At 43.7% G+C, this 22,101-nt stretch overlaps 1 protein-coding gene across 2 annotated transcripts; it reads right to left on the minus strand.

Moving 5' to 3' along the window:
• Window positions 1-17,687: 17,687 nt before the first annotated feature.
• Window positions 17,688-20,038, minus strand: LOC128830467 (myb/SANT-like DNA-binding domain-containing protein 1). Of its 2 annotated transcripts, none has more exons than XR_008443584.1 (2): window positions 18,702-19,203; window positions 17,688-18,225 (listed from the first exon to the last, which is right to left on the minus strand). XR_008443584.1 is itself a non-coding variant. In XM_054016297.1 (2 exons), exons 1-2 carry the CDS (start codon window positions 19,794-19,796, stop codon window positions 18,065-18,067), a joined length of 738 nt encoding a protein of 245 aa, XP_053872272.1. In that variant the 5' UTR covers window positions 19,797-20,038; the 3' UTR covers window positions 17,688-18,064. The 2 variants fall into 2 exon arrangements, 1 of the variants encoding a protein (XP_053872272.1); XM_054016297.1 differs by lacking the exon at window positions 18,702-19,203 and adding an exon at window positions 19,220-20,038.
• Window positions 20,039-22,101: the final 2,063 nt, after the last annotated feature.

Here is a 22,101-nt window from a genome sequence, read left to right on the forward strand (position 1 = left end):
TAAACATAAACAAAGTAGTAAAAATGTGATGTTTGCTTGCCTTTAATGAAGTCACATACTCTGAATATTCTTCCAGCACAGCTTCTGGAGGCCATGAATAATTGGGATCGAGCTAGTATTCCTGTGTGAATGCTTTAAGGGGAGGAGATACATATAAAATTCTTATGTAAAAGTAACCAATTCTTGATGTTTTGAATGAAATCATCCTCAGAATGCCTCAGTGTTTTAAACCTGATGGGATACCATGATGGTTGCTTTCTATGGTTGATCATATTCAGCATAGTTTGAGTGCTCCCAGTGATATGTATTAAGCCATATTTCTAACACCTATTCATTTTGTAATATGTGATTATGTTGCTTCAGACACTTTTGAGTGTATAAAGAAAATTGTGGATAATTTGTCCACCTGGCTTCCTGGGAACCAATATGATATTCTAAAAGTGAAAGAGCTTACACTTCAGAGTTGTTAATGTACTGCAGAATGAACACTCTGCAATGAACACTCTGAATGGGATGGTAAAACATTAACAACCAGTATATACCATGCTGAAATTTGATGTAATATATTTTCATTTGGGAATGTTACTCAGAAATTTTTCAAGTGTTAAATTTTTTTAGAACTACTACTGGTTTCTTTTTTATATATTATGGTTTTAACTGTAAAGTCTCATTTTATTTTTCCACTTTTCACAAATAATATGAGAAATGAAAGACTAAGATGTGAACTATAGTGATATAGAACACCTGATCTCTTGCCTATACCTCCTGCTAAGCACCTCAGCAACACAAAAGGAATTGGTGTCCAGCATCTTTCTGGCCCCAGGTTTAAATTATTGTTATGGTAAGGCAGAAAGCAATGAGTTTCAAAAGACATAGTCAATTGTAAATCACCATAAAAGAGCTGATTGCATGCAAGTTAACACACAGATTAGATATGTCACATAAATATTGGAAACTGATTGAACATTTTTGTAATAAACAAACATATAAGTATATATAAAATAAAGCACAAAAGCTTGTTGTTTCAATTTGTGTTATGTACCTTAGTGAAATCAGGGCCTAATGTAGACATTGAGAAAGACTAAGTATATTGATAAACTAGCCTGACATGTATTTTAGTAGACACTATAAAAAGGGAAACTGCTTTCTTGAGTTACTTTATAAAACAGTTCAGAGTAATATCTATATAAAAATCACCCATGCACTACAGATTGTATTAATTAACCTTTCTCAACACCAGTGGCCTGAGTGAGGTTCCAAAGTTAAAAAAAAATCAGTGAGCATCATTTTGAAAGAACAAATTAGGCAATGAAATCTATTTGTAGTGCATATATCCCCTGCAGAAATACCTGCAGCATTATTTTCCTGTCTAATCTGCTATGTATATAAACCTTCCCTGAACTGAAATTTGCTCTTAGATGTGTAGGATGTAAAGGGATTCTTCTTAGTTCTGTCAGGTGCTAAGTGATGAAGTTAATGGGAATCAAGGGCATTCAGTGATTTCCAAAGGACTGGGCTCTTGGTGAGTATATGTAGCAGCCCTCCAGGCAGTCATAGGAAACATCCCACATTGTAACTACTGAGTAATATAGGCTATCCCTGCCAAATACTACACATTTGTAATAAATTCTTTTGCAAATCCTGATTAATAGAAATTATGGCACACCAAGAATAACATAATATATAGATTTATCTTGTATAATTTTATTAAACCGAATCATCTGTCAAATGTGGGCCTCATGGGGCAATGTTAATTGCATCAGACACTCAGGTGTCTTGTTATGATCACCAAACACTAATGAGAATGTTTTTAAAAATACATATACTTTTTGATACAACCAGGCAAAATTTACTATTGTGACTGCACAGTTTGTATGCAATCCTGGAGCCACTGCGTGCATAGAATTTCCAGTTATTTTGTACTGAAGTTGATTGGATTTCTGCACTTAGAGTGGCTACAGAATCAGGCCCTGTAACAGGCCTGGAGAGCTTCATTTTACAAATTAAAAACCAACCAAACAAAAATTGGCTTGATTATATTTCCATCAGCAAGTTAGTTAAGATTTTTATTATAAATTATTGTTAATCGGTTTGTCCAGTATAATTTGCTTTTATGTTAAATTAGCAAAATGTGCATTCATGAGTTTCATACAGTTCTTGTCTTTATCATGTTTTCTCATGGATGCCCAGCCATCACCTTAAACCCACCATGGTCAAAACTAAGCTATTCTTCTTTCCCTATTACATTATCCCCTACAAATCACTACTGTCCTGGCAATTGGCTAGCCTGGAGGCCAACTGTAACTACTTAGACCACTAGACTACTTACTTAATCAAACATGCCAGTCTTCATTATGACCTTGTCTCCCACTCAACTCACATTTGTCAGTTTATCCATCATTTGGGCATATCTATATTTTAGGCTTACCCTGTGGTCATATACAATTTTTATCCCAATTCCCCCACTAGCTGACTCTCCTCACATAGAACCCTTAGGCCCTTGCTTTTATGTGCTTTGAACACATACTGACTGGCTCATTGAGGATATAGATTAGAGCATAGGTTTCTCTTTAACGGAAGATTTAGCCCATACACTTTGCAGTGAGGTTGCCCGGGACGGCGAACTGCGGCGAGTGGGGGCCGCAATCGGCCAATCCTGTTGCATCAGCAGGTAAATAAACTGGCCCAGCCCGCTAGGGTGCTTACCCTGGCGAGCCGCGTGCCGAACATTGCCGACCCCTGCTATAGCGTAAGCCCAGATAGCAGAGCTTGTGTTTTGAGAGTCCTCCAATGCTATCCCACAGTTCCCCAGGCCTGTATTTTCCAGCCCTTCTGCCTATTCCATTTGCTGCTTTTACACTGGAGGCTACCTTCCAATTTATAAACACACAGTCACATTTAACTCTTCATTCCATGTGGCCTGCTCCATTTCTGCAGCATGCAGCTCGGCTCAGCTCAACAGTCCGAGAAGATGCCTGGATACAATCTGAGGGCTTGTCTACATTACAAAATTAGGTCAACTTATGTTAGGTCGATCTATTGCCACTGTAGTAGTTAAATCAGACATTGGTGTCAACAAAACCCTCCTGCCGATGGTGTGCGTCCTCACCAGGAGTATTTGCATTGACTGAAGTGGGGCATTGTGGGGCACTGATGTCTGTGCTTGGCTCACAGCTGGAGACCCCCAACCCTCCCCCGGGCTGACAGCCCCAGCTGTGAGCCAGATGCCAGGCTCAATTTCAAAGGAGGGAGCCTACCAGCAGTGAAATTGACCTTCTTGTCAGTTTCACACCTGTTATTATTTCATATTTCTTCTCCAGCTCAGGCTATCAGCCCCAGGCAGGGCTCACAGCTGGAGCTGGAGACCAAATATGACCTAATAACTGCTGTGAAACTGACAAGAATGTCAATTTTGCTGCTGGTAGGCTCCCTGCTGTGAAATTGAGCCCAGTGCAGGCTCACAGCTCAGGCTGTCATCCCCAGGAGAAATGGGGGGAGGGAGGTCCTGCCAGTGGCATTGGAACAATTTGTATAGTGGGGGTGCTGAAAATCACTGTAACAAAACTGTAACAAAACTATTATGGAAACCACTCCAAGCCCCAGCACCCTTAGTTCCAGCACCCCTGGCTTCAGCTGTGAGCCCCACTGCCCAATCTGACAGATGGAAATCCCACTGCCAGGGCTGACAGCCCAGAGTGCCTGGACACTGGCCAGGTTCAGGCTCTCCTCCTGTCTCTCCCCAATCCCCCACCAGGATGGCAGCAGGACTCCGGGCTCTCAGTCCGAGTGGTGAGGCTCCACACCGTCAACCCTGCCAGCGGGATTTCCACCTGTCTGTCCTGGTGGCAGGGCTCTGGGCTGTCATACCTGGAGGCAGGGCTCCAGCTGTCAACCCTGATGGTGCTCTGGGCTGTCAGCTCCAGCAGCAGAGCTCCAGGTTGTCAGCCTAGCTTGGCTCCAGGATGTAAGTCCCAGTGGCGGGGCTCCAGCTGTGAGCCCCATGCAGGGCTGACACCCAACAGGCAATGTAAGTTACGCAGTGTCTACAGAGACACTATGTTACCCTAACTATACTGACTTAAGCACTATAGCTCTTCAGAGATGGAGTTCTTAGGTTGATGCAGTGCGTGACTTGCATCGGCGGGAGCACCATTCTAGCATAGACACTTACATAGGGCGACGTAAGCTGCCTTATATCAACCTAACTCTGTAGTGTGGACCAGGCCTCAGACTGAGAACTCTTTGAGACAGAGGCTGTTCTTTTGGTTACTAGTGCCTAGCACAGAGGAAATTTGGGCCTTGATTGGTTCCCCTAGGAAATACCACCACAACATGAAGAATAACAGTTACAAAGAGGAAGTCCCATTCTTAACAAAAACCAGGGTATTTTTTAAACACACACTCCCTGTTTTTCCCCTTATTGCAACTCAAACTTTTATAATATATTAGAGGAGAGAAAGGTCAGTATGTGAATTCTGATTGATGCATGATGTGAATTTCATCCTCAGGCTTTGTTGCATGCTGTATTTCTTATGCAAGCTATATTTCTCAGCTTTTCATACTCTACCATTTCCCCCCAACTGTTAACTAATACATGAATTAAATTTAACAAAAAATAAAGACTCTCGAAAATGCAATGAACTGGCTAGTGTGAATGTATTCAACTTCTCTCTGTTATATAGAATCAGAACTACTAATGGATATTTTCATTTACTTCTAAATGTAGGGAGGAGCCTGTATTTTTTGGATAAGAAAGTTCTAAATTGTAATACTGTTATGCCAAGGAAATTCCATGGGTCCATGGTTTGCAGAACAATACATGGGGGAACATCCTGATTTTACTGAAATGACAATGATAAATCTTCCATTGACTTCAATGGGCTCTGAATTTCGTCCTTGAAGGCCATATGTTAAATTTATTAAAATAATTTCTAATAATTTTTGAACATTTGTCTCATTTAATAAAATGATAGTCTTTGGCAAAGTGCTAGTATTGTTTTCCAAACATTTCTCACTTCTCAGAACTTCCCCATTTTGAAATAAATATTTATTAAAAGAAAATTTGAAGTAATTCTATGAGTCTTCTTCTGTACCCATCACTGTGGTCTCTAGGCACCTCACAAATTTATTTAACTGAAACCTAAAAAATTCTTTGTATCTCTCTTTCCATCTTTCAGTTTGTAGAAAAGTGTTTGTGTTAAGTGATTTTTAGATTTTGGTAGGTTACTGAAGACACCGAGTCCTACTTTAACAACTGTTAAAGTCAGGGGTGCTGTGTAATGGAGGCTGGGGAAGACTAGGTCTCCTCAAACCTTGTGCTGCCAGGGGAGGGGCAGTGGCAGATTTGGGGCCCCCAGAAAAAATCCCCCCCCCCACTGCACCAGGGCTGGAGGAGTTCTCGCTCTCCACCACAGCCCAGGGGTCAGGGTGGGGGGTCAGATCTTTTCCGGTCTCAGAGCCACAGTGGGAGAGGGGGGTGGAAGGAGTAAGTAGGGGGTGGGGCATCATGGGAAGAGGCAGAGTGAGGGAAGAATAGGGACAGAGCTGTAGGCAGAAGGGGCACAATGGGGTGGAGTCATGGGTGGGGCCACACATGGAAATAGGCTGAATGGGGGAGGGGCTCTGGGCTCAGAGCTCCAGCCAGGGCCGAAAGCTCTGTTGGAGTCATGGCCAAGGCTGAGAGTTCGAATCCCTTGTCCCCCAACCGAGCTCTCAGCTCCCTGTCCCCGACCCTGGCTGGGGCCATGAGGCGGGGGAGGCGGGGGGCGGGGGGGGGAGGGCTGAGAGCAGTGAGCAGTAGCATGGCCTGGGCTAGAAAAGGCAGGGCTCACCCAGAAGAGGCAGGGCAGGTGGCTAGCCTGCTCAAAGGGAAGTTTCACCCGCTGTCAATGGTTAAAGTTTTATTATTAACTCTGTTATGGAAGTGCAGGTGATGAAGGTGAACACAGCTATCACGAAATTAGCTTCATAAAATCCAAATCCCCCCTTTGAGCAAGTGAAATAAGATTTTATTGATATCTGTTCTGATGTTAAGCTTTATTTCTCTTTACAAAAGAAAATCAGAGCATTTGCCGAATTTTATTCTTCTTGTTTCTATCACTCTGCCTTATTACTGATTCAATGAACTGCAAAATGAGAAAACACAATCCAAGAAAGGTACTATAGGGGAAATTCAGATATGCACTGTACTGTGTGTTGTTCATCTAATACACATACCTGGGAGGTTCTAAATAAGAAATGTCTGCCAGAAGTATGCATAAATGTAGTTTGCATGTTTATTATACCTTCATTCCCTATTACCACCAGATCAGAGCAATGTAATCCACCAAACCCTGCCAGATTAAATCAATTATCTAATTGCTACAGTCAGTTAAAAGTGAAATTAAATGGATTTTGAACATTAATAACAGGCTGTAATAAGACAAACTATCTCTTAATGATGCACAGAACCTGATGAAAATAAATATCCTTTTTTCAGTGGTGATCACAAGGGAACTTTTTTCTAGTGACTTTACAATTATTAATTGCTTGAACAGCTGATAATTAATTATAACAATTTTAATTAAATTAGTTAATTTAGTGAACAATTTAAGTGTAAAATATAATGTTAAAATACATTACCAAATAAAATACTGTTTACATTATTATAAATATTTGTAATGAATATTTGTAGAAGTCATGAATGTGGTCATCTTCAAACCAGAAATGAACATTTTAATGTTCTTAATAGAATGAAAGAATTTTGGTGAGAGAAAGAATGCTGAAATTCAGTTTACAAACTTTCTTTCTTTCTTTCTTTCTTTCTTTCTTTCTTTCTTTCTTTCTAATATAAACACTAACTAATGAATTTACAAACATTTCCAACAGATAATAAAACCAGAAAAGAACTTGTTTATATAAACGGTATATACACAACAAAATCTTGGAACATCCTTCCTTTGGGCCTATTATCATAACTGCACATCTTGCTTGTAAATTTAGCCAGAATTAGCATAAAGATGCCTACTCCGGTAGCATTACCTGGTGCAATAAAAGCCTGTGAGTTATCCTAGTCCAGTATTGGACATGGAACCCAGCACACATGATTCTGTGTGAAAAACTGCTCTCTGGTCGTTGGGGTTCTACAGCAAGAAAAAACCGTGACTGATGAAAAGCTCTTGCTTCTGCTGATGAGTGGGAGGGGAAATTCCATCTACCTCATTCTCTCCATTAGTGGAACTTTAGATGCTTTTCTGTTTCTTTCTAAACACTTTACTTTAAAGTTAAACTATAAAACCAATAGCCCTTTCAAGCCTAACTGAATTGTTCTACTACAGACCCAGTAATGATGTTACAATGAACTGAAAGGGACAGTGAGTGCTGATGCGTCCATACTGTACCTATTTGGAAAATGTCATTCCCTTTGTGTATGTCATCAGGCATGTAAGTCATTCAAATAGAAAAAGCTTACTTTCTGTCAGACTGCTTAACACCACATTTGCACTGTGTCTGACACCCAAATACTAATCCACTCAACAACCTTGAGGTTGCCAAGCATCCATATGTATGAAATTCTTCTAACATGAGAGTTCTTGAATTCTTTTCACTGACAGATGGTGATGTCCTCAGGTTGCTTTACGCTATCTAGATTTATTGGCAAGGTTCAATATATTCTTCTTCGGCAGGAGCGGTACTCACCCAGCCAGGGCCGGCTCCAGGCACCAGCTTACCAAGCAGGTGCTTGGGGCGGCCACACCAGAGAGAGGCGGCACGTCCGGCTCTTCGGCAGCAATTCGGCAGTGGGTCCCTCACTCCAGCAGATCCTGATCGCGGCTTTTTTGTTTGTTTTTTGTTTTGTGAGGGGGGAGGAGTGGCTGCGTGGGGCGGCAAAAACCCTGGAGCCGGCCCTGCACCCAGCAAAATCTAAATTATTCCATTCACTCATGGACCATCAGCCAGCCCTAGATCCTTTCTTTTCATTGGGGCCACTGCCACATTTTAAAACTGAAGGGCAACTTTCTGGAAAGGATCTATGGAATGAGAAAGAATTAACTGTAAATGGGTTGTGGTGGTAGCATTGGTACTCACTGTAAAAGAAGTTAGATGGTAAAACATAACTCCCTGGGAAGAATAGGCAGTGAGAGTAGGGCAATATATAACTAACATTAAACTCTAAGTGCAAGTGTAATATCAGCTAAATGTTTGATACAGGTAAAGATTACATCCTACACTTACAGGAAACAAACTGATGGTCTAAATCGGTCACTTTCATCTCTGGCTTCTATGATCCAGAGGTATCAAACATCAGCTGAACCTCCAAATTAAAAGAAAAAAAAATCACTTCAGAAGAAGTGTTAACTAGAGAATTTAGTGCTTTAATTAAAGCGTGTAAAACTATCAACGATGCCTGAGCGTCACACAGGTGGATTCCCTTCGGCATGGCTCAGACTCCATTTATGAGGGAATGTAGTCCTGCTGGCTCTGCTGACACTTAACTCCATTGATACTTCTTCAGTCACTGCAAATTACATCATCCCCATGGACACCAGCTTTTCAATGAAAGTAATAGAAACCCCCCGATATTAAAATAGGCTAACATTACTTCCTGCAGAGTAAAAAAAAAAAATCACTGCTGGAGCATGAGTGTGGACCTTCTGGATGTGATTATGTCTGAGACAAATAATGGAAAAATGACTCAGTATTGCCAACCCCAAATGTTCAAAAATCATGAGTCAGGCTCACCAAAAATCATGAGATTGGCTTTAAAATCATGAGATTATGTACAAATAATAGATTTGGTGTTCTTTTTATTTGACTTCTGTCTTTTGAGCCTTTAGGGTGCACTTGGGTCACATTCTGAAGCTTTCTTCACAACCCAGAGGGCTAGAAACTTAGTTTTCCTTTAAAAAAGAAGGCTGAAATCGTCACATATCCACTTGACTCCAGGAGTTGGGTCTTTAAGGAAAACAATAATCATCATGAAAGTCAAGACAAAATCATAAGAGTTGGCAACACTGGCTAGGGTATGTCTATACTGAAACTAAAAACCTGTGTTGTCCCATGCCAGCAGGCTCAGGCGCGCAGGAACTCAGGCTAGTGGTCTGTTTAATTGTGGTGTAGACATTTGGGCTCTGGCTTCACCCCAAGCTCTGGGACCATACCAACTTTCAGGATCTTAGCGTCCAGGCTTTAGTCCAAGCCACAATGTCCATACAGCAATTAAACAGCCCCTTAGACCTATATCCACTATCTCGAGTCAGCTGGCACAGGCCAGCTGTGGGTTTTTAATTGCAGTGTAGACATACCCTATAATATGTTGGTGGAGCTAGAAGATACTAAAATGGACTTCAGTGAGAGAAGAGCTGAAAAAGAAAGGTACCTTTTATTGTTTGTTTAGTTATCTTTTTTTTTTTCCTGAAGAATAAATCTTTTGAGGCAGATTTTGATCTCAGATACACTGGTGTAAATCCAGGGCAGCTAATCTGGATCTACAATGATATAACTGAATAATAATAATAATAATATAATAACTGAATCTGATGTCCTATCAATTTATTGCTGCCATGGAGTGAGCAAGAACTTTGATAGCATTAACATGCTATTCTAAAAGCTCTGAAACATGCTAAAGAAACCAAAGTAAAGTTGGTTTCTGTGTAAAGTTCCAAGAGTTGGAGAAAGTAGGTTTGTTTTGGTGAATTATTTTTCTCTTGTGAACTGTTAGAAACTGTTGAGTTAAACTAGGCTGCAGCTGGTGCTGTCTGAGGTTGTTGCTTTCTCTCTCAAGAGATAGAAGTGAGTGGGAGTTTATTGACTGATCAGCTGTCACTACACTATGCTTCATTTTCCTTTGTGAAATCTCAAAATCATGTGAGATCTTGATGGGTGTGAAATTAATTAGAGTCGGTGCTTAATAAAATGACAGAAAACATTTGTAGCCCATACTGGGTAGTAGTAAAATGGATAGCATGAGGCTCACCATTTTTCTGAACTAGGGCCCCCATCCTTCAATTTTACCCATGCAGAATTCATTTATTTAGGTTAATCTCTGGATAAGTGTATGGTTCTGCCCATGTGGATTTGGTTGCAGAAATGGGACCTTCACCAATAAATCTCATATCAGTGTAGATTTAAGACACTCCGATAAGCAGATTATTCTTGTTATGTATATATAACATTTTTCCATCTTCCCCATTGAACAAATCCTTAGAATTTTGGCTTCTCAATAAATATCTATTCTATACATATGTGGTCTGGGAGTTATTTAGTTATTTTGCTTTTAGTTTCAATTGTTTAGAGGCAAAGGCCCCTCTCCAGCAAGGCACTTGAGCATGAGTATAACTTTAAGCAAGTTGTTCACGTGCTTTCATGACTACATTGGTATTTCTGCTATTGTAGACAGTAAACCAATGGCTATTATATAGCATAAATATATTTTATTTATAGGTGGGTTTGGTTTCCACTTCTGCTGCCAATAGAAGCCTGACCCAGCACAGTACTAAATACATGCTTAACTTTAAACTTGATTCCAATGGGACTACTCATTGCTTAATGTTAGGCACATGCTTAACTGTGGAGCTAGTCAGAACATTTTCAGTGGAATTTTGTCATTTCCTCTAAATAGAAATGTTTCATAGAGACATCTTAGTTTCCATGAAACTTTCATCTGAAAGGGGTTTTCTGGCTCTGGGGCAGAGTCCGGAATCCATAGCAGTGAGTAGGAAACTGGGATGGGATGTGAGCGACCTAGTCCCTGCTCTGCCTTGGGGCATGGGGGATCCATTTCAAGTCCTTGCTCTGCCTGATTCAAAACAAGAACTTGGATCTGGGTCCTCTACCTTCCAAGCCATTCCCCTAACCACCCAGCTCTAAACCATGAGAAACACTGATACATTTTCTTTTTGTTCCAATGCAGAACAAAGACACATTTTGAAACCTCAAAAGTTGCCACAAAATTGAATTGTCATCTTCTAGTCAGGTCTACTTAAGTGCTTACCTATACTGGGGCTAGAGGGAGGATCAGGGCAGTGCAAGTAAATCCCAGGTTCTTTAGACACCTTGCTTTTCTGCTCTGCTTCTAGAATCTCTATGCTGCCGAAACGTCTGGTCTAATCCATGGTAAAAAATATAGGAAAAGTTAAAATTTTATGAGATATTTATGCCATTATATCAAAAATCGATTTTGTTTTATTGAACCAATTAAATATATGATAGATGGGATACTAAAACAGTGTCCATCTTCTTACTAACCTGATATTCATATGTTCAAAGGGGAACTCAAGTCTTGTGTTATAGCACTCGGTCTCTAATTGTTTGCCAATAATGGAGTGGGATTCCTTAGTTATATTTCCAGCAAATTGTTTTTCACAACCAAGGAAGATGTCTCTGCTGGTTTTGGCAGCCCTAGAGGCTGATCAAGTCTGCTCTGCTTGCTTCTCTTTGGTATTTTTTCTTTACCTATTAATTAAAACTAATTGCTTTCTCTAATATGAAGAATAAGATTAATGTACACTCATTTGATATTAGGAAGTCTGGAATGTTAAAAGGCATATTTTGACCTGATCTAATCATTCAGGATACCTTTGAAATGATCAAAGTCTGTCTTTGAAATGATCATCCAATGTAATCAGACCATGACACTAACAGAGTTAAACAGTTAGTACAACTGAAAGTTTTATAGATGAGCTGTTCAGGATGCAGCTGTAAGGTGCATTGATGTAGCCCTGTAGGAAGATAACATTAATATCTTTTCAGGCATATCAAAACTTTACAGGTTTACTTTTTGTTCATTTTTGCATTGGAGTATGCCCTTAGACCTCTTCAGGATGCTACCACAATCATCACTGGTGCTGTAGTAGACTTTTGCCAAACTGACATTCACACTGTCAAAAACTGAGCCATTCCATTTATAGTAGGTATTTTATCAGCAAGTTCATCGTATGAAGTGAGTTTATCCACTGACTGTACATGAGGAGTTCAGAAGAAAAAAACAAAGCATTTGTCTCAGAGTTTTTGTCAGTGGAAATATTTCAGGCTTTTAAAAAAGGAAGGAAAAACCAGCAAACTCACCTGTCTTTTCTATGATTCTGTGTTAATGGTTAGCTATCCAAAAAATATGTTGGATATTGGGTGGTACGTGTATTGGATATTTGAAAGCAGATAACAATTCTAAATACTTTATAAACCTGTAAGACTTCACATTTTCAGATAAATTTAGGTTAGAACTTTCAAACATTGGTGTCTAAAGTTAGGTACCTACACAAGTGGTTTCAGTTTCAGAAATGGCTATTGTGCATTATCCATTCTGTCTTCATTGTGTCTCTTCTGGCAAAGGAATGCAAGAGGAAAAAGAAAAAATGGGAATGATGAGATAATAATGAAAGATGGTGCATCTATAAAGGAGTATGTTTTGATCATGATAATGATTTAATAATAATACTTAGCACTTATTTATCTCCAAAGCACTTTACAAGAATGAACTTATTAATCTGGCTTCTTCACTAAAATTCCAAAAGACTGAAGAATTCTTGGGTTCTGATCAGTCTCATTAAGTTCAGTGGGAAAACGACTGGGCCTTTGCTTTATAAAACATCCTATTCATTTGGCAATGCATTAGTAACAGTAAACAGGTGGGCCATTTGGATAAGGTTAAACATTTGAGTTATATTTGTGGGATCAGGAGAGCGTGCAGACCTGCCCACTCTGTGGGTTTTCAAATTCCACTGTGGTTTGTGAGGAAAGTACCTTCTGATTGGTTGCCTTTTACTGTTCCTCCAACTCCTGGGAAAGGGAGCCAATCAGAGTTACTGGACATAGCAGGCAATGCTTTCCCCTTCTCCTCAGGAATCAATAGAAGCATTTGGGTAGGAGAGGTAGGAGCTGATATCCTTTTCACAACAGGGGAGGAGGGGCCAGTAGAAAGGGTCCCACAGCTCAAAGTGTCTCCGCTTCCTCCTCCCTGTTCCTTTCTAAGCCTGGGAATGGGCAGGAGGGGTGAAGAAGTCCCTTCTTAAGCTGCCATCTCCCATTCCAAGCTTGGTAAGGAGGGAGTACCCCTAGGACTTAATGGGAAGAAGGTGAAGAACCACTGGAACTGCCCCCTTCTTTCCCCAGTACTAAGAAGGTGGGTGAAGTACTCACCCCATGGATAACCCCTCCCACCAACGGTGTGTGTGTATGTGTAAAAACCTTCCAGAACTGCAGGAGGATCAGAGGTAAGCTTGAGGAGTAAAACACAGCTGTGGGTCTGGAGGAGTATGGGCAGATGTAGGGCTGTGATATACAAAATTAATGGGAATGTGGAGATGATAGATGCATAATTAGGGCCCCATCAAATTCACGACCATGAAAAATGAGTCATGGAGCATGAAATCTGGTCTCCCCCTGCCTCATGAAATCCAGTGTTTTGTGTGCTTTTACCCTAAACTATACAGATTTAATGGGGGAGACCAGCGTTTCTCAAATTGGGAGTCCTGACCTAAAAGGTAGTTGCAGGGGGATCACAAGGTTATTTTAGGGGGGCCATGGTATTGTCACCCTTACTTCTGTGCTGCCTTCAGAGCTGGGTGGCTGGAGAGCAGTGTCTGTTGGTTGGGTGTCCAGGTCTGAGGGCAGCACCCCGCAAGCAGCAGTGCAGAAATAAGGGTTGCAATATCATCCCATGCCACCATTATTTCTGCATTGCTTCCTTCAGAGCTGGGTGGCCGGAGAGTGGCGGCTGCTGACCGTGGCCCAACTCTGAAGGCAGCAGCACAGAAGTAAGGGTGGCAATACCATACCATGCCATCCTTACTTCTGCACTGCTGATGGCAGCAGCTCTGCCTTCAGAGCTGGTCTCCCGGCCAGCAACCACCGCTCTCCAGCTGCCCAGCTCTGAAGGCAGTGCCGCCGCCAGCAGCAGTGCAGAAGTAAGGGTAGCAGTACCGCAGCCTCCCCTACAATAACCTTGCAACCCTCCCCCCCCCATAACTCCTTTTTGGAAATTTCAGATTTAAATATCTGAAATCATGACATTTTTGATTTTTAAAATCCTATGTCCATGAAATTGATCAAAATGGACCATGAATTTGGTCGGGCCCAATGCATAATTAATTGATGTGAGGCTGGGGGGCAAATCATTAATTACTTGGAGGGTAGGGAGGGTGGGCTGTGTCTTTTGGAAGGCACTAGCAGCTCCTGTGAAGTCAGGGGTCACTTTGTGCAAATGTGTGTGCTTTTATGCAAATTTAAGATCTACTGTTCTTTTGTCATACGATATTGGTAAATTTGTACTAGCAGGCCCTTGGTGAAGCTGCTGACAAGAGCTTCACAAGAATGGCAGCAGCTGTATCAAAAATCCCAATCTTTAGGGAGTTTGCAAAAAAAAAAAAAAAAAAGGTTCTTCTCCCTTTAAACATGCCATTAAAATAAAAAGGAAATTTCTGCATGCAGAACTTCATTATTTCAGTAAACATCTATGTTGACAGAAATGTTAAACATCCAAACCACTTCACATTCAACTGTCTTCCAGTATAGTTTATGTATTTCACTGGATTGTCAGAATTAGCCTAGATTCTGCATCCCTCTTTTGCATTGTGTATGCAAAGTGAATGCTTTTCTGACCTGGAAAGCATTTGCACTCACCTTGTGCTCCCTTTGCGTAAATGTAAATGACTACACAAGGTGAAGGGCAGTGGAGAATGAGACCTATCCTGGTTACTTACATTTCTCATGAATTAGTCTTGGTTATTTCAGAGATGTCTGGGTATAAAATTATTCCAGCCTACCAAGTATATTATTCCATCACCATTAAAATTATTCCCCAAAGTAATTCCTCTAGAGAATGCTACTGTAGGGAATGCTCTTTTACAGAGAGTGAATCAGTGTTTCTGGCACTCAGATGGCATTGAATCTTCTGCCAGTTTTACTGACTATTGAAGGAGTGTGGTGCCGGTCAATGCAGTGGGAAGCAGAGACGAGCCCAGTAACGTAAATGCATATCCAGCTGCTAATTTCTTCACATTTTTCTAATTGTTTTTTCACCAGGCCAGAGGAGAGACAATGTTTTTAATTACTTTGACCTTGATTATTGGGTCCATTTGAGCTGCACTCATTGCTTTTCACCCATTGGAGCAGCTGGAAGCCAGTGCATCCTGCAGTGTCAATGACTGCTCTAAATTATGCTAGCTGGGAATAATGCCTAGGGGGCTGCTACACCAGCCAAAGATGTGTGAAGAGCACCAGCTATCCTCACCAGCAAGACTCCTGACATGTGTCCTGAAGTGAAAGAGTTGGGAGTGAGTTTCAGGCCAGCAGCTAGGGATTCCCTTATGCTGGAAGAACGAGGAGTACTTGTGACACCTTAAAAGGAACAGGAGTACTTGTGGCACCTTAGGCCTTGTCTACACTACGAGAGTAGTTCGAATTTACTTGCATCGAATTTTTGGAATCGATATTGCAAAGTCGAACGTCTGTGTCCACACTAAGGACAGTAATTCGACTTTGTGAGTCCACACTAACGGTGAAAGCGTCGACATTCGAAGCGGTGCACTGTGGTCAGCTATCCCACAGTTCCCGCAGTCCCCTCTGCCCATTGGAATTCTGGGTGTAGCCGGCAATGCCTTCTGGGTAACAAAATGTGTCGAGGGTGCTTTTGGGTAACTGTCGTCATCCGTCCATCACTCCCGCCCTCCCTCCCTGAAAGCGCCGGCGGGAAATCAGTTCGCGCACTTTTCCAGTCATTGACAGCGCGGATGCCACAGCACTGCGAGCATGGAGCACGCTGCGACCATCGCTGCAGTTGTGGCCGCTCTCAACGCCTCGCAGCTTATCATACAGGTTTCCCTGAGGCAGATGCAGAAAAGTCAGGCGAGAAGGCTACGTTACCGCGGTGATGTCCTGAAGTCTGAGAGTAGCACAGACCTCTCAGAAAGCAGGGGACCCAGCGCCGAGGACATCACGATGGCAATGGGTCATGTTGATGCCGTGGAACGGCGATTCTGGGCACGGGAAACAAGCAGTGAGTGGTGGGACCGCATAGTGCTGCAGGTCTGGGATGAATCCCAGTGGCTGCGAAACTTTCGCATGCGGAAGGGAACTTTCCTGGAACTTTGTGAGTTGCTGTCCCCTGCCCTGAAGCGCAATGACACCCGGTTGCGAGCTGCACTGAGTGTACAGAAGCGAGTGGCCATAGCCCTCTGGAAGCTTGCAACGCCAGACAGCTACCGGTCAGTCGCGAACCGGTTTGGGGTGGGCAAATCTACCGTGGGGGTTGTTGTGATGCAAGTAGCCAAGGCAATCGTTGATGTACTGCTGCCAAAGGTAGTGACCCTGGGAAACGTGGAGGCGATCATAGATGGCTTCGCAGCGATGGGATTCCCAAACTGCGGTGGGGCCATAGATGGAACTCACATCCCTATCCTGGCACCGGACCACCAGGCCACCCAGTACATTAACCGAAAGGGCTATTTTTCCATGGTGCTGCAAGCACTGGTGGACCACAGGGGACGTTTTACCAACATCTACGTGGGATGGCCGGGCAAGGTTCATGACGCTCGTGTTTTTAGGAACTCTGGTCTGTTTAGACGGCTGCAACAAGGTATTTACTTCCCGGACCACAAAATAACTGTTGGGGATGTGGAGATGCCTATAGTCATCCTCGGGGACCCAGCCTACCCGCTAATGCCCTGGCTCATGAAGCCCTATACTGGCGCCCTGGACACTGAAAAAGAACTCTTCAACTACCGGCTGAGCAAGTGCAGAATGGTGGTGGAGTGTGCTTTTGGCCGTCTCAAGGGGAGATGGAGAAGCTTACTGACTCGCTGTGATCTCAGCGAAACCAATATCCCCATTGTTATAGCAGCTTGCTGTGTGCTCCACAATCTCTGTGAGAGCAAGGGGGAGCCCTTTATGGCGGGGTGGGAGGTTGAGGAAAATAGCCTGGCTGCTGATTACGCACAGCCAGACAGCCGGGCGATTAGAAGAGAACAGCGGGAAGCGCTGTGCATCCGGGAGGCTTTGAAAGCTAGGTTCCTGAGTGAGCAGGGTAACCTGTGACTTTTAAGTTTGTGTACAGAGAAGCTGAACCTGCCCCCGTTTCTTTACCCAGTTAATGTTGACTAACCTCTCCAGTTACATACCCCCTTCACCCCCTTCCAACACACGTTTCGAAATAAAAATAGTTCTACTTTGTTAATGCACACCGTTTTCTTTAATACTGTTTTCGCGGGAATTTTTTAAAACTGGGACGCAGACTGTGGTGCGGAGCGGGTGTAGTGTAGTGACGCGAATGAAGCTTCTAAACTCAAGGATTGACAGGCTCCGCTGCGGTGGGATGGTTGTTTCAACGGAGCCTGTCACCCCTCCTGATCGGGACTGTGTGTATGGGGGGGCTATGTGACTTTGTGGCAGGGGGAGGACGGTTACAGATCCCCTGCTGCGTGGCTCTGTGATCCTGCATAAGGACCGCCGCTTAAGATCTGTAACTGCCCTCCCCCGCCACAAAGTCACAGAGCAACACACCCCCCACCACATAACATGAAAACAACCTCCCAGACTAACCAGGGTAACTAGTCACTGCACTGTGTATGTGCCCTGCTGCTGTGCCTGCCCCCGCCTATGTACCCTGCCAAAGGTGACTGTCCTGTCCAATTACCAGCCCCCTTTCCCCTCCTCCTCCAAAAGAACATGATTGAAACAGTAGTTAACAGAAACATATTTTTTATTATCAACTACACATGGAAGTGGGAGGTGAAACTTGGACGGGGGCTTGTGTCAGGCGGGAAGGAAAGAACTTTTCAAGTTTTGGGGAATGAGAGCCTTCTGCTACTAGAGCTCTCTGCAGGGGTGGAGTGAGAGTTAGCAGGGACTCTGCCGCCTCTCCTTCTTTGCACTTTGGGTGAGATGGGTATGGGACTTGGTGGCGGGGGAGGGCGGTTAGAGATGGACTGTAGCGGGGCTCTGTCCTCCTGCCTCCGTTCCTGCAGAACATCCACAAGGCGCCGGAGCATGTCTGTTTGCTCCCTCAGTAGTCCAAGCAGCGTTTGAGTCGCCTGCTGGTCTTCCTGCCGCCACCTCTCCTCCCGATCCATGTTTGCTTGCTGCATTTGGGTCAATTTCTCCCGCCACTGGTCTGCTGTGCTGCCTGGGCTTGGGAACAGGCCATAAGTTCAGAGAACATGTCCTCCCGTGTCCTCTTCTTCCTATGCCTAATCTTCGCTAGCCTCTGGGAGTGTGATGCCAGGCTACGTTGTGAGACAGTCGCAGATGTGGCTGTGGGAATGGGAAAAAGGGAGTGAATTCCTCAGAAAGATAAATGTAGTTGTGAACAAAGAACATAGTCTTTCTCTGTGAACAAGACCATGCACAGCACCTATCACATGCGCACTCAGCACAAGGTCGAATTCTCGGCCTTCGCATTCAGTGCCTGGGGTCTTCCACAGCACATTTGAGAAGCGGGGCAGCACAACGGAATTTCTGTTGCAGGTAGACATGGTAAGCCGTAGACTTGTGGCAGTTTAAAACTTTTATATTACCACGGGCCTCATTTCACATTTAAAGCAATGTCAGTCCCTGCTGCCAGCAATCCGGCAAGCGGGAACTCTGCCCCTGTCCCACCCCCTCGCGGCTGTCCCCAGGAACGATCCCTTTCGGCAGCCCCTCTCCCGCCTCCACCGCATGGCTGCAAACCAGCGGTTACAGTTCTGTAAAGGAACGAGCAAGCAGTCCCAACACTAACATTCCCCTACCTAATTCAAAGCAGGTCACCATGGGCGACATCACCCTGATGAGGATCTCTGACAGCGAGAGAGAGAGAATGCTCCGGGAAAGCCTCCAAAGACCAGGGCCGTATGCCGCCCTGCTGTGCAGAGCAATGATTCCCGAGTACTTGATAGTCTCGTGGCGCGGCAACGTCTCGTACTTCGGAGGACCCAATAAGGCCGCTCTCCCCAGGAACCTCATGCAACGGCTTTCCAATTACCTCCAGGAGAGCTTCATCGAGATGTCCCGGGAGGATTACTGCTCTATCCCTGCACATATAGACCGCATTTTACTCTAGCTGCAGTAGCAGGGACTAAACAGTAGAGCGGCTTGGGCAGGACAATCACGGAAAACCGGACATTGCTAGATTTTTTTTCAAAACTTGCACTGCCCATGACTGAACCGTTAAGTGCCTAGGGCAAAGTAATCATGAACAACCCATTCTTTTAATTGTTAATATTCCTGTTCTGTTAAAAATAAATGTTTAGATGTTTACAACACTTACTGGCTGATCCTTCCCCAGATTCTGTGTCCGGGGTAACGGCTGGGGACGCTTCGTAGGGGATCTCTGTAAGGGTGATGAAGAGATCCTGGCTGTCGGGGAAATCAGCGTTGTGAGCGCTGCCGACTGCCTCGCCCTCCTCATCTCCTTCCTCATCTTCCCCGTCCGCTAACATGTCCGAGGAACCGGCCGTGGACAATATCCCATCCTCAGAGTCCACGGTCAGTGGTGGGGTAGTGGTGGCGGCCGCACCGAGGATGGAATGCAGTGCCTCGTAGAAACGGGATGTCTGGGGATGGGATCCGGAGCGTCCGTTTGCCTCTTTGGTCTTCTGGTAGCCTTGTCTCAGCTCCTTGATTTTCACGCGGCACTGCGTTGCATCCCGGCTGTATCCTCTCTCTGACATGTCTTTTGAGATCTTCTCATAGATCTTTGCATTCCGTTTCTTGGAGCGCAGCTCAGAAAGCACGGACTCATCGCCCCACACAGCGATGAGATCCAAGACTTCCCGATCAGTCCATGCTGGGGCCCTCTTTCTATTCACAGACTGCACGGCCATCACTGCTGGAGAGCTCTGCATCGTTGCCAGTGCTGCTGTGATCGCCACGGTGTCCAGACAGGAAATGAGATTCAAACTGGCCAGACAGGAAAAGGAATTCAAATTCAAATTTTCCCGGGGCTTTTCCTGTGTGGCTGGTCAGAGCATCCGAGCTCGTACTGCTGTCCAGAGCGTCAACAGAGTGGTGCACTGTGGGATAGCTCCCGGAGCTATTAGCGTCGATTTCCATCCACACCTAGCCTAATTCGACATGGCCATGTCGAATTTAGCGCTACTCCCCTCGTCGGGGAGGAGTACAGAAGTCGAATTAAAGAGACCTTTATGTCGAACTAAATAGCATCGCAGTGTGGACGGGTGCAGGGTTAATTCGATGTAATGGCGCTAACTTCGACATAAACGCCTAGTGTAGACCAGGCCTTAGAGACTAACAAATTTATTAGAGCATAAGCTTTCGTGGACTACAGCCCACTTCTTCAGATGCATAAGAAGAAGTGGGCTGTAGTCCACGAAAGCTTATGCTCTAATAAATTTGTTAGTCTCTAAGGTGCCACAAGTACTCCTGTTCTTTTTGCGGATACAGACTAACACGGCTGCTACTCTGAAACCTGTGACACCTTAGAGACTAACACATTTATTTCAGCATAAGCTTCCTACTGTATTTTGCACTGCATGCATCTGATGAAGTATTTTCCACTGCATGCATCTGATAAAGTAGGCTTTAGCCCACAAAAGCTTATGCTGAAATAAATGTGTTAGTCTCTAAGGTGCCACAAGTACTCCTTGTCCTTCCAGCATAAGGGAATATATATATATATATATATATATATATATATATATATATCTTCCTACTGTAATTTCCACTGCATGCATCTGATGAAGTAGGCTTCATATACAGAGAACATGAAAAAATGGGTGTTGCCATACCAACTCTAATGAGACTAATTGATTAAGATGGGCTATTATCAGCAGGAGAAAAAAAAAACTTCTGTAGTGATAATCAGGATGGCCCATTTCAAACAGTTGACAAGAAGGTGTGAGTAACAGTAGGGGGAACATGGGGAAATAGTTTTTAGTTTGTGTAATGACTCATCCACTCCCAGTCTTTATTCATGCCTAATTTAATGGTGTCCCGTTTGCAAATTAATTCTAGTTCTGCAGTTTCTCGTTGGAGTCTGTTTTTGAAGTTTTTTTGTTGAATAATTGTGACTTTTAGGTCTGTAATTGAGTGACCGGGGAGGTTGAAGTGTTCTCCAACTGGTTTTTGAATGTTATAATTATTGACGTCTGATTTGTGTCCATTTATTCTTTTGTGTAGAGACTGTCCGATTTGGCCAATGTACATGGCAGAGGGGTATTGCTGGCACATTGGTAGATGTGCAGATTAATGAGCGTCTGATAGTGTGGCTGATCTGATTAGTGATAGTGATAGTGATGTGGCTATGTGATATGTGATATGATATGTGATAGTGTCCCCTGAATAGATATGTGGAAAGAGTTGGCAATGGGCTTTGTTGCAAGGATAGGTTCCTGGGTTAGTATTTTTGTTGTGTGGTGTGTGGTTGCTGGTGAGTATTTGCTTCAGGTTGGGGAGCTGTCTGTAAGCGAGGACTGGCCTGTCTCCCATGATCTGTGAGAGTGAGGGATCGTCCTTCAGGATAGGTTGTAGATCTTTGATGATGTGCTGGAGAGGTTTTAGTTGGGGGCTGAAGGTGATGGCTAGAGACTTTCTGTTACTTTCTTCGTTGGGCCTGTCCTGTAGTAGGTGACTTCTGGGTACTCTTCTGGCTCTGTCAGTCTGTTTCTTCACTTCAGCAACTGTAGTTGTAAGAATGCTTGATAGAGATCTTGCAGGTGTTTGTCTTTGTCTGAGGAGTTGGAGCAAATGTGTTAGTATTAGAGCTTATCGCTTATCAGTATAGGGTGGTGTTTATGTGACCATTGCTTATTATAATAATAATTATTACAAATGATGGTCACATAAACACCACCCTATACCGGAAACCTACTGATGGCTATACTTACCTACATGCCTCCAGCTTTCATCCAGACCACACCACATGATCCATTCTCTACAGCCAAGCTCTAAGATACAAGCACATTTGCTCCAATCCCTCAGACTGCTGGGTGAGGAAAGTGGATGGTGGAAGCATGTGACTAAGAGAATCAGGCAGAGGAAAAGACGGGGTAGTGAAGGAGAAATAGAGCTCAGGAACAGGTTTGCGGAGTTGGAAAATGAAGAAGGGGCACAGCAGGTGGTCACTGAAGGTGAGAGGGCAAAGAAGAAGAGAAGAGCAGCTAGTCCTATAGGAAGAGGGGAAGAGTCAAT

Source organism: Malaclemys terrapin, chromosome 1, assembly GCF_027887155.1.
Source record: "Malaclemys terrapin pileata isolate rMalTer1 chromosome 1, rMalTer1.hap1, whole genome shotgun sequence".
Taxonomy (NCBI): domain Eukaryota; kingdom Metazoa; phylum Chordata; order Testudines; family Emydidae; genus Malaclemys; species Malaclemys terrapin.